At 41.0% G+C, this 13,617-nt stretch overlaps 1 protein-coding gene across 1 annotated transcript in view; it reads left to right on the forward strand.

Annotated features, from left to right (window-relative positions):
* The window catches only part of polrmt (polymerase (RNA) mitochondrial (DNA directed)), a 57,576-nt gene extending 45,263 nt beyond the window's left edge, over nucleotides 1-12,313 (forward strand). Inside the window, 5 exon segments of the mRNA XM_039811361.1 lie at nucleotides 2,649-2,747; nucleotides 3,069-3,141; nucleotides 5,350-5,441; nucleotides 7,552-7,625; nucleotides 11,439-12,313. Coding sequence (XP_039667295.1) covers nucleotides 2,649-2,747; nucleotides 3,069-3,141; nucleotides 5,350-5,441; nucleotides 7,552-7,625; nucleotides 11,439-11,488 — 388 coding nt within the window. The 3' untranslated portion in view covers nucleotides 11,489-12,313.
* The last annotated feature ends 1,304 nt before the right edge of the window (nucleotides 12,314-13,617 follow it).

Here is a 13,617-nt window from a genome sequence, read left to right on the forward strand (position 1 = left end):
CTATGGCGGGGGAGGTGTGAGAAAAACGTGTAGATAGAGTTTTAAGAGAGGCGACAGAGGAGCAGTGACAGAGGTGAGCAGAGGACAAAAAGAGATGGCAACGGAGAGTCGAGGGGAGACGGGAAGGAGAGCACTGAAGACAGAGATGAGAAAGACTGACAGCCATCCTCAATCTGACATCTGCAGTGCTCTACAGATCCAGCAGTGTGGAGGGAGCTGAGGTTGAGAGGGAGGAGAGAGAGAGAGAGAGAGAGGGAACAGGATGCCACTCAAAAAGGCCGTCTCCCCTGAAACTTGAAATCTGCTGTCAAGAGAAAGCATCAGTGTTTCACAGGCTGACATTCTGAGCCAAACTGGACACAATCGCCATGACTGATTTCCCCCGGCGTTTTCTTCGACATACACACCAACGGGAGCGCACACAACTGCGCTTGCTGTAATTAAAGACCCTAAAAAGGCTCGTCCAGCGTCTAAATATATTATTAGAATCACAGACAGAGTCGTGACGGCCTTCAAGCGCTCGCTTTTTCTTGCTTTTTCCTCCGTCCCTGTCGTCTTTAGAGGAGGGCTGATTATCTAAGCCTCTAACTGCAGTGGCGAGAAAAAAAACAAACATGAAATGCTAAACCCGGTGTCAATGCTCACCATCTCTTGAGACGTGAACAGCTCTATAGGGAGAACAGACACACAGCTGTGGTTGCTAACCCTTACATAGTACTGACTGTGCACCGTTCCTGTCTGTCAGGCCTATGGGAGTTTAAGGGGAAATGTTTGTTTTGTGTGCGTGAATGTAGGTGTGAGACAAAGGGAAAAGAGGAAGACAGTGTTCTGCCGAGTGCACTTGCAAATAAATCTCCAGGAATCTTGTTTTTTGTTCAGCTCGAGCCCAAAGCAGCAGCAGCAGAACAAGTAAAAGCGCTCTGTTAAAAGTCTAACATTTCCAAGCCAAAAATAAAATGGACAGAAGGTAAACAAGACAGACAGACAGGCATCCTTTGTGCCTGTGTGAGTGTGTGTGTGTGTGTGTTTTAGCTTTGGGTTTGGCCCAAGCTCTCTCTGCTCGGTCTCCATTCCTATTAGAAGAGTGTTCTGGTCTGTGGCAGCCCAGAGGATTTGAATGGCACAGGCTCAGGGTAATGGAGGATTATTTATTTTTTTACTGCTAGTTCCATCATCAGTAGTAGCAGCAGCACTGCATTTATTCAATTTTATTTATAGTATCAAATCATAACAAGAGTTATCTGAAGACACTTTACAGATGGAGTAGGTCTAGACCACACTCTATAATATACAAAGACCCAACAATTCCATTTATATCACCTTGTTCCATTTCTTTTATATCACTTTTATATTTGTATGCTCTCATATTTGCTCTCATATTTTGTTTACAAAGGACAGAGCCACAGAGTCCCCTGGGAGTCACGTGGCAGAAAATAAATATTAATGTTGAAATCCATGCACAGCAGACTTTGACTTGTCATAGCAGGAAAAGCACAGGCGTGATTGATAATATGAATGATGCAGCCACTAATCATGTTATTAATTACATCTGTGCTTTTCCACAAACAAAAAAAAGAAGTCTCTTAGTAAGATGTGTCCCGTGCCGTCGTCAGTCTGGGGGGCTGTCGGCGTTTATTTTGGCCGACCTGACATGTTCAGTCGGCGGCAGGGCAGTCGGGACTCACCCAGAAATGGCGAGCGGAATGAGGTGACTACAGTCTCTCAAAATCTGACGAAAATCTTTTAATCTGACCTTTGTTAAGCTGAAATGAAGACAGATTCAGCAACTGCACGGCCTATTTCTCACTTAAAATGTTTTCAGAAACATGTTTCAGTGAACTATTTTAGTACAATATGAGATCGTATTCTGAACGGCCGCCATGACAGTCTGGCTTTGAATTTCCAGAGAAAACAAACCCATGTGACGCATTCGTCCAATCAGCTGCCGGTTTTCATTTCTTGGGTATTACGTTTCTCAAGTCGGTGTCTCCTCAGTGTGTCCCGAGGCAGTTTTTTGGACCTCGGGGACGCGACTGATCATTTCCACTGGCTTTTCTGCCGAGGATCGGCCGTCTGTTTGGTGTGTAACCACTTTTAAAGCTCACTTAATTAGCATGTTCATCTCTGTATTCGCTAAAGCCACGGCCGATTTTGAAGGATCCAGTCACTTGAAAGGATTTGATTCTTAGTAATTCCCCATAATTTGTGTATGAATTATCACTTTTTAGCAGTATGTGTAGATACCACAAATATTAATGAACAGCACTCAGTAAAACTGTGTTTTAAAATGTGCTATATTGTACGAATTGTACAATTCCATTGTCATTGTTTATTCACAGATTATATGCTTAAACACTCCTTACTTTATGGACAAATTTACTGCATTATCAGACTTAAAAAAACATCCTCAAGGGTACAATGGTTTTAATGCAATGGTTACTGTCTTCCCAGTAGTGAAGAAAACTTAAAAAGGAAATCAAAATATAGGATTGCTAACTGCCTCCGTGGGAATTATCTGCATGGCTCATAACGAGGCCACTGCAGACTTGCGAGATAAATTGGCTGAAACGTCCTGTTTGATATTAGAAAGCATCAAAGTACAGAAGCGTTTGTTATATGTCTATGCTTGGCTTTGTGTCCCTTCTCAGGAGGCCGGACACAGTTAAACAGAAGAACGCCTTCCCGCCAAACTTCATCCACTCTCTGGACTCCACACACATGATGCTGACTGCTCTCCACTGCTATAGGTAGCATTCAACATACTGTAGAGCATGGATACCTGAGAGAAAAAGAAAAAAAAAGTCATTTTTCTAAAGGCAGTCTGTATTATGCTTCTGACATCGACTCTCCATGAATGCATGACCTAAAATGGCTTTGAGAATGTACCCTGTCATCTTCAATGCAATTATCACCTCAGATAAGAACATCCACCAGGGTATCGTCGCTGTAATACACCCTTTTTTTTTTTTACACCCTCTCTTCTCTTTCGGTTATGTTCTTCCTCTGATTTCCGTCCCTGCACGTGGACGCTCTTCACCCCTTCTTCATTCCCTCTCTTCTCCCTTTAGTGCCGGCCTGACGTTCGTCTCCGTTCACGACTGTTTCTGGACCCACGCCCTCACTGTGGACACCATGAACAAGGTATCATATAACTGTACAACCTTGCCTTTCCTTTTTTTTACTCCCACCTGTCCAGATTATTTTACCATTCCTCATCCCCATCATCCTTTCAGGGCAGTTTTCATCCTGTCTGCTCATGTATCATCAGGGTTTAAAATGCTCCCTTTTTTGCTGATTAATTAAAGTGTCACATGTGACTCAAGTCTCCTGGCTCGCTCTTTACACCTTTTACATCCACTTCATTTTTGTGCAGCATCTGCTAAAGTAGAAGCATCAGCATTGTGAAAGCCAGTAAAACGAGCTCGCAGTTTCATACATTTCGAGGCTGCTGGCTGCAGGTAGCAGCACCAGACAGAGCCTGCTGTGCTGAATAAATGACGGTCAGCCCCTGCCTGCTGAAACCAGTTTGTGAACAGGCCCAGACAGAGACACAGCTTTGCATAAAATAGATCAAATTACCATAAAGTCCCAGTTCTGTGTAGATGTAGATTCAGAGCACAGTCACAGTTTTATGTCTTCATTCAATCTCAGAGGAGTTGCAACCAATGAAGCACTCAGTACATTTATTCTCAGTCATATTCTCTTGATGGGTGAGTGTACACCTTCTTCATTACACAGGTAATTGAACACAGTGGCAGAGGAGGGGCGAGAGCTTTTGGTCTCAGTCAGTTTCTTTTCATAATCATGTGTGACTGATAAATAATACTTATTAAATCCTCTGTTGAAGTAAAGTGTCTTTTCAGCCACCTGTTTTTTATACACATTTTAAATTTGCACATAAACCCCCACAACACACACACACACACACACACACACACACAAAAACCTGAATGGAAACGCCAGACATTTGGAGAAAAAGTCCAACTGTTGTTAAAAAGGTCTTGCACCCTCTTTTTGTATGCCGTGGTTGAATGGCACCAACTGAAGAATCAACACCACCAACTGTTTATCTCGATGTGCCCAACATGTAATGTTCCCATACCATAGTGGATGGAAACGCACATTAATACGCATTTTGTTTTGCTGATTTTCTGGAAATTTGGTTAAAATTTGCACTGAATTTGGATGTAAACTAGTACTACAGTAGTTTCCTTTGAGCGAAGTATTGCCTGTGTACACTGCAAACATCTGAGGTTCTGCACTCATACATACAATAACATGCTATAAGACTTCTGGTATATATTTAATGGTTGAACAGCAGAAAGTTCACACATGTTAACATGTTTTTATGCTAATGCCACTTAGGGGCTTCTGTTCTCTTAACCCTTTTTTTCGACGTTTTTGCCGCCTTTTTTTCACAGTTTGTTTTTGCTTTTTCCAACGTTTTAAATTGTTAAATTTTTCTTCTACACATTTTCAGCGCTTATTTCTACTTCCCATATTTTCTGATATAAAACACTAATTGAAAACGGGTCAATGTGACCCGAAGTCAACACAAGGGTTAACCCCTGCTGCCTGTTGATGGTGCAACAGTTTGTTTCTCACTACCTGTTGGGCTAACTTTGTGTAGTCTACTATACATTAGCATTAGTCTCACTGCTAATAGCTGCTGTTTCTCACTAGAGTTCCAATGCGTCATGTTCGCTAGCCAGAGCTGCCAGATATGCTGCATTCTAATCTACCTTTTCAAAGAAAATTATTTTACTGTTTCTTTTAGCAGGTTTTTGTATTTGTGAATACTCAAAATGTCCATATATAAGCTATTATTACATTGTGGCAACATGTTTTCTAACCCTGCTGAGCTTGCCTCCTGAGAAACCCATCTATACCATACGGATGATTCTGATAACCTGAAACCAGCACAGAAATGGATAGCACTTCTTTCTCCCAGGTGTTATTGCTATTGTCGTGTGTCAGCTGTGATTTCAAACAAATCCACTCTATACCCTCCATTGTACATTCTACCTTTTTTTTTTCTTCTTTGCAGTACATCGATTCACATTTGACAAAGAATAGTATATAAAAGTACACCGTATAGTTCAAGCATGAACGAAGAAGACCTACAGCAAAAGGCAGAGTTGCTGTGGGAGATGATCCATTTGCCAGATTTGCTGATAGACAGATGTTAGTTCTCGTGGTTTTTTGCTCTCCTCTTCATTCCTTTTTTTTTTTCCTCTCCATCTTTTACCTGGTCAACAGGCAGGAAAGTCTGGGTAGCTTGTTTGGGCAAGTGTTTGGGCCAGAGTAACTCAAAGTTCACTTCTCTCTGCCTCTTCCTCCTCCTGTCAGGTCTGTCGGGAACAGTTTGTCGCCCTACACAGCCAGCCAATCCTTCAAGAGCTGTCCAACTTCCTGCTACTGAAATACTGCGCCGGGCTCCCGTGAGTTTTCCCACCTGCTAAGTCTCAGAGAATCAGGTTTATGATGATAAAAACACGTGTGGCCCTATTTCTTTTCATAGCATTTCCTATTCAGGTAGCAATAATTGTTGCACAGTATCTACATATAAAGAAAACATATACAATATGTACATACAATATAATAGTCACAAGGTCATATTACTACACCGCCATCTGCAATCTGTGCCACTTTTTCTGTTTAAATTGTCCTTGGACAGCCATCAGTCTCTGTCTCTGTGTTTATGCAGGATCTTTATGAACTTTGATGTTATAGACAAAAGCCATCATACAGTGAATATGCATCTCCCACATTATGCATTATAAGAGTCCAAACAGAAGGTGAACACATAAAAGATTATAAGATTGTAAAAGTCAGATTAGCGTGCCAGTTTTCCCTCAACTTGTCTGACATTAGATACAAAATCTCTCTCTCTCTCTCTCTCTCTCTCTCTCTCTCTCTCTCCCTCTCTCTCTCTCTCTCTCTCCAGATATCTGTGTTGCTGGCCTCAGGCTGGGTTATGCTCATCATCTGATGGTGTTCTTTACTCTCTTTGGGATAATTGGACATTTTGTCCACAGCCTTTTCCTCCACAGCAGCCCTCGTCCTCTTTGTCTTTCTCTCTCCCTTCTCGCACAGAAACAACACTGTTCCCTAAGCCTTGCAAACGCATTATTCGTTCGTGTAGGCACCAGAGTGAAAGATTTGATACTTTTTGGATTACTTCACTTGTCGCAGTGTGTAACTTAAAGATTTTTTACCCACCCTACAGTTTAGGCCAGAATTTGTTAACAATTGTGATAATTTAACCCCCTGCCTTAAATTGATTATTTTTGCTGATTAGACCCTTACAATATATTTAGCTTCTTTTTCTTCTTTTTTTAAGTATTTTATTTTTACAGTCGGACTGCTTTCCCGCCTATTTTTAGGGAAGATAATGTCTGTAAGTCAGTCCGCCACCTTGGTCCAGACTGAAATATTTCACCAATCTCTAGGTGGATTGCCATTTATGTTTTGTTCAGACATTCATGGTCCCCACAGGATGAATCTCTCTGACTTTGGTGACCCCTGACCTTTTCTCTAATGCTTCTATGAGCTTGACATTTGTAGTTTAGAGTGATATGTCTCTACTAGGGATGGGCATGATTACTCGACGATCAATAATTGATTATTAAGAATTTCGTCGATCACGTTAATTTGTTATCGATTAAACTAACGCTGGTTGCGTTGCATAGTGTGAGTCTTGAAGCAGTGAAATTAATTTCACAGTGTGGCAGCAATTAAACACTTTACCACCCGGGGGCAATATTAGGGATCTTCAACAGGGGGTCCGGGCCCCTAGGGGGTCCTCAGAGTCAATGCAGGGGGGCCTCCAAATTAGTTAATTTTGAAAGTTTAAAAAAAAAAAATGTAAAAGTCTTAACATGAATCCAACATATTATTAGCAAATATAAATCCCCACTGAAGACAGGTTTACTAGTCTATTGGTAAGGTAGTGACTAAGGTAGCCATCCACTGATACAGTTAATCCTAAGGATTTACTGTGCCACACTACGGATGTTTTAAAATTAAAACATGATTTATAAAATCATGCCAACAATTGTAAGGCTATTTTAAAACCTTAGCATTCTATGCAAATAAGGTATGTATAAAGGCTTTAGGCCGCCCTACACGTTATTGTAGGCCCAGTTTAATATGCAACTTAATTTTATACAATATATGTAGTAGGGGGTCCCTGCTCCGTCTCTCTTTCAGTTAAGGGGTCCTTGGCTTAAACAACATTGAAGACCCCTGCACTAGAGTAAGACAGTGAGCATGGTAACAGTAGCAGTATGTTTGCATTGCATTCACTGGACTGGCTCTTTGTTCTCAGAAACAACTCCCATGTAACCTCAACAACTCAGATGTGACATCCAGATGTGACCAACCTGCATCAGTCAGCAGAACCGATGAGAACACGTGAATGAGGGCTGAAACTTCCCTGAGACAACTCCGAAAGTGCAGTTGTCTTTAACTTCTATAGACACACACACACATGTTCTCCTCAGACTTACTAAACTTTTTTATTTTTTTTTTATCCTTTGTTTGTGGCAGGACTGAGGCCAAGAACAAGAAGTACCAGGAGTACAGGAGGCTGTTGCTGCTGCTGGCCAAAGTGCCCAAGACAGGTCAGTTTGAATCCAAAACACCTGGCCTCACCAAAGCTGGGGTATTCTTTTGGGAGGGCCAAGATACAGGGTGCTGTTTTTTGTTCCTAATTGGATTGAAGAGGACTTGTATGTCCTGAAGCTCTGTCTGAGGTTAGCAGGAATGACAGGAATGTTAATAAATTGGATTCTTGCACAATCCTGTATTTTCTATCCTGGTTTATAATTGCTAATTGTTGTAGCCTATTGTTTTTGGTAGTCATCCCATTGCCTGTATTTTGGCGTCTAGCTGTCTGTGTTGCCCAGATATGCTATTCGGTTTGCTCATTCAAAACATTGAATTTGGCTTTAACTCAATTTTCAGCTTTTGTCATTAATGGTGTAATCATGGCTGCCTGCACGGCCACTAGCAGATCCAGATTCCCCTGTTCTTTCTTTGCAAGTCTGTCTATTGTTGTCCAGAGTGGAGGTACAGAGGCAGCGTCTCTCTGTCAGTCAGGTGGATGGAGGATTTGCTGTTATGTAAGCCCTCGCTCCATCTCCATCTGTACACTTACTGTCTGCTTGGCACTGACAGCTGGGTTGTATAAATTGATTACTGTTAATTGTGTCCCTCCTCTGAATAATCAGCTTATGTGGCTGAGACCAGCCAGGTGTGTGAGTGTGAGTGTGAGTGTGAGTGTGAGTGTGAGTGTGAGTGTGAGTGTGAGTGTGAGTGTGAGTGTGAGTGTGAGTGTGTGCGCCTGAATGGCCACTGTGCTCAATTTTCATATTAAGACTCAATGGATCTGGACTAAAATCCACTATAATCTTCACTATGAAGGATCCTGAACTTATTGATGAATCTGGTTTCACAGCGTGTAATCCAGCAGGAGGTCCGATAAATCAGGTGCTGAAGGGAACAAAGAGTGGAGAGCACACTGAATCACTTGGAGCCATTACTGTGTTTCAACAGTCTACCTTTAATGACAACAGTATTTGTCCCAGTGGCGGTTCTACATTGAATTACATCCTGGGCGAGAGCCCCTTGGAGTGCCCCAAACAAACCGTTATATTTTATTATAACCCCATAAGTGAAAGAGAAAATTATATTTCTCAATTGCACAAATCCTTCATTAGAACATTTGATAAACACGCTTATGAGAATCCAGTTAACTATTGCAGTTGCAACAGGAAACACACTTTTAAAGGTGCACAATCTCCACCTCCAACATTGGCAAAAGACAATGAGCACAAACATAAATGCGCCAAAAATATATACAATCGGATATATAAAAAAATTTAACAAGAGCAGAGAGCAACAATAATATAAAATATTAAGACTAATATACAAATAAATAAAATAAAATATAAATAAATATTCTAAATAGCACAAATCCTGTACCTGATGGCTTTGACCTTTTCCTGTCCATCTCTGTGTTTATTTGGCACTCGACAATCAACAGATTTCCCATCCACCCCCAACACTGTCACTCAGGACCAGAAGTCAAGACTAAACCAATTCACCTTCATGACCACATAATCGTTTTGTATTACCTATTAGCCATTTCACACAATTCAGAAAAACAAAAATGTGCAGGAACTATAGGCCTGTATTTATAATATCATGAATGAAATGTGCATTATTTGGAAGTAAGTCAAGGTGTGACTGACCCTAGCCCACTAATTCCATTAGAGTACAGTGTTTCCTTTTTAGGATTTTTTTTTAGCAGTGGGGGCAGGTCCAGACCCCCCACCCCCATGAAATGGAACTGACACTTCGCTGCAACACAAACTAATATATTTATTCACCTCTATTCACACACATAATGAGGGTAATTTTCTGTTGTGATTGAACTGTATTTTTTGAGTTACTATATAGGCCAACTTTGATCTTGACATATAGGCTAAGCATTCTGTAGCAAATAACAATAAACCCACTATTAATTCCATTATCTTAATGCAGTGTAACTACTTCAGCATGTAAATAATGCACCTAAAATACAAACGTGAGCAAGGGCGTTGAGCATTCGCTATCGAATCAACAGCTACGTGCAATTTAGCTAGCAGGTGAAGAATACAAACGAAAATCACCAGTTAACTTAAAGACAACATAGAGGAAACACTGCTGAGTGTTGCTCTATACAGTGGATCCCCCGTCCCCCATTGTCCGTTCCATTTGGGAGACCCAGAGGTGAACTGTCCCCCGCGCCCCCCTATTCCTTTCCCCTTCTCACACAGCTTCTGTGCACGACACCTTCTCAGCAAGCAGGTGCACCTGCAGCTGCAGGGGGCACCAATTTGCCAATTCCCCACGGCACAGAGGATTTTTTTTTTTTTTTAAGTGCCCCATGTGTCATGAAAAAATGCCGCCCCAGGCAGCTGCCCGCTTCACCCATGCCAAAAAACGCTACTGATTTGTCCGTTAGGATAGTAAATGCTTTAAGTTCTTCACTGCACTTATGTCTTTTCCTTTTCAAACACTGGCATTTTTACTTTGGTGTCATTTGGTTTGATTTTTCATTTAGGCTGCAAGTTTGTAAGACCCAAGGTAAGGGGTTGTCAAGAAAAGCATCTCTTTATTTTTAGGTGCCTTCACTTTGGTACATAATGCAGTACTTTATCTTAAGTGTCTGCGTAACCATGATTACACAATATGCTTACACAATACACGGTAACTTAAAAAAAAATACAATAGAAAGTTAACTACAAAAAGATTTGGAGCACATTAATGTTTTAAGACAGAGTTTATATCAGTTCCTCCCACGTGTTGTTTTGATAGGTACCTAAACATTTATGTTGGTACATTATCTAAAGTGTTCATGTCAACATAATTTTCTAGCTTTACTAAGGTTTTTTCTTTGCATTTTTAAACTTTTTATGGCCTTTCTTCAATAATTCAGTCTGCAGCTCCAGCAGACGTCAGAGAGGCGAAGAGCACACAGAGTGCAGGACAGGGCTTCATCCAGAGCTAAAATTAGTATTCAAGTGGTGTATTAAAGTTCATAGAAATGTTACTGGTGCCCAGTAAAATAAAAAGTTGTAGCTAATTTAAAAATTAAAGTTCCTGAGTTTGACCCACTTCAAAATAAACTTCTCCCTCTAATAAAGATTGTAACTCAGTCCTTTCACTGGACTCAGAATACCTCAGAACAAGCTACATCCTACAGTTCTTAGCCGTTTCCTTAATTGATCTTTAACCACATCAATAAATAAATAAAAATAAGATGTGCAAATTGTTACATTTTGTATTCAGTACCAGGATAAATACACATTGAGATGTACCATTTCATTTTCAAGGGTCCCAGAATTAAAAGCTTACAAAATACAATGGATGGCAATGGTCAGTCTGTCCACCACTTTTGTCCAGATTGAAATATCTTAACGACTTTTGGATGGTGTCATGACATTTTTGTACAGTTATTCATAGTGCCCAGAGGATGAATATTTTACTGAAATATAATATTTTGAAAAATATTGGGTGGATTGCTGTGCAATTTTTCACAATCGTGTTGCTCCCAGGATGAATTGTTATATCTTTGGTAATCCTCTGACTTTTCATCTAATGTGCTTTGTGTTTTGTGCTAATTAGCAAATGTCGGCATGCTAAAACACTAATCTAAGAACATAGTGAACTGAAACATCGGCATCTTAACATTGTCTTTCTGAGCCTGTTAGCATTTGTTGATGCGGGTTTGTGCCAAATAGTCGTGTTAGCGTACCGGTATTTATCTTGTAATAGCATGTAATTTAAAGTTTGTTTATAGTTAAATCTGCAGTACACGTCATTTGTTTTCTGTAACTACTGTCCACAGACTTAAACCTGCTCTGACACCTCGCCTCTTGCCTCTCTAGGTGATTTTGATCTCCAGCGGGTGAAAGAATCCACTTATTTCTTCAGCTGAGAGACTCATGAGGGCGATCCAGCGGAGGAAGATGAGTGAAATTGACAGAGTGCGGCAGGGAGGCTGCAGGCCCTTGGGTCCCGACTGGCTTTGTCTCCCTCAGACATCAGGACATTGATCCAGCAGCGCCCTGCCTGCCTCCTGGTATTCAGGCTGGCTAGAGCTGCTGGAGGCATTAACACACAGCGAACCTGCCTGATTAACTGACTAGTAGGCTGATGAAACGGAGTGTGGGATACTCATCCAGGCGAAATGACGAGAGAATCAGCACCAGATGGGAATGTTAAGACTTCATTTGATGAGAAGTACTGTGTGTGTGTGTGTGTGTGTGTGTGTGTGTGTGTGTGTGTGTGTGTGTGTGTGTGTGTGTGTGTGTGTGTGTGTGTGTGTGTGTGTGTGTGTGTGTGTGTGTGTGTGTGTGTGTGTGTGTGTGTGATACTGACTTCATCACTCAGGAACACTTCCACTGCTTCACCTACAAACTGTAATTGCTAGTGATTGGTGTGTGTGTGTGTGCGCGCGCGCATTTTCATGCTGTGAAGACCGCCACAGGGCGCTGACTTGCCTATCCCACCTAATCATCGATCCCATCACTTACTGGATGACAGGATGCTCTCCGATATGATATTTAAACACTTTCTGAAGAAGAGACGTTTCAGAGGAAATGAAAGATGTACAGAAATGGGGATACAAGAAAGAGAAATGTGAAGGGATAAGTCAAGGAGATCTTAGATAGCAATATGTCCCATTGTACTCTTGAATCTTACCTTGGAGTGACTGAGCACTTGACAATTGCACTGAAATAAATGTGTTTCTTAAAATGTCTCCTTATTCAGTCAGTGGTTCAAAAAAATAGCTGGTATTCTTAGTGTGCTTAAATAGGACGAATAAGAGCCTGTTATTAAGTTATATCTGTATATTTCAATTCTATTGTGTATCATGAGATGAAGGCCTCCTTTTTAGATTCACAACAAAGGACTTGCGGGCTTGACTAATCAACTCAGATCTTATTTTTTTTGGGCCAGTGCCGCATCTAGAAGTAAAAATAGCAGAAGTGCTATCTGAAAATCGCTGGAAACATTACAGCAGTTTCAGACAAAAGGTGCCGTTGATGTTCAAAGGCAAATGTAGACTCAGCCAAACAAAGCTGGCTGAGGGACAATGTAATGAAATGGAAATAATCTTCGAGGAGGCATACATAGTGTGCTGATTAGACTGTAGATATTCAGATGATTTGCATAGCGAACTCCACATGGAGATGCTCCTCATATTTTATGACGTGTATATGACTTGACTTGCATTCAGTTATTTTATTATTTTAGTAAAAATGACCAATCACCTTATGACTTGATTTTACAGTGAACTATTATTTAAAGTGTGTTTTTCATGCTCTTCTGTGAGGACCTGCCATTAATATTGCCAAATAGTTTTCTAGTTTTGTATATTAAAAGAATATTTAACAGTATGGGAAATACACGTTTTAGCTTTCTTGCTGAGCGTTCGATGAGAAGTTACAACTCTTCTGTATGCTAAATAGGAAGCTAGTAGCCACTTAGCTTAGCATAAACAGTCAGCAGAAGGAAATATGCTCGACTGGCTTTGTCCCAAGGCAACTAAATCCACCTATCGCTAATTGACATTTTATATTTCGTTTGTATTTCTGTATAAACGAGGCCAGCTGGTTCACCCCGTTTCCAGCTGTCACACCACAAAGTGACATTAGCTTGGTTACCGGTGCAAATTACACCTCAAAGTTCACCACAGTTTGACTTTACGCTAATTTATTTTGCCTCCTTGAGCAGACCTCTGATCGTGGCGATTGATGGCTATGCTATTTTAAATACTGGTGTGTGCAGGCCAGTAATGCCAAACTAAGCTAACCTACTGCTTGCAGTGTAGACATGAGAGCAATACTGATCTTCTCATGTAACTCGGGAAGAAAGCAAATAAGCATATTTCACGTCCCACTTATAAACAGTACATTTCCATTCTTATTTAACCTTCCTTTTCTCAACTCCGCTGATAAAGTGAATCAGTTGAAGTGTCCTTCACACTAAACCTACCACCATCTAAATGCAAAGTCAACCCTAAGCCAAGGTGGCCTTCCAGCAAGCGTCGGCCCAGCACGT

Source organism: Perca fluviatilis, chromosome 9 (genome assembly GCF_010015445.1).
Source record: "Perca fluviatilis chromosome 9, GENO_Pfluv_1.0, whole genome shotgun sequence".
Classification (NCBI taxonomy): Eukaryota; Metazoa; Chordata; class Actinopteri; order Perciformes; family Percidae; genus Perca; species Perca fluviatilis.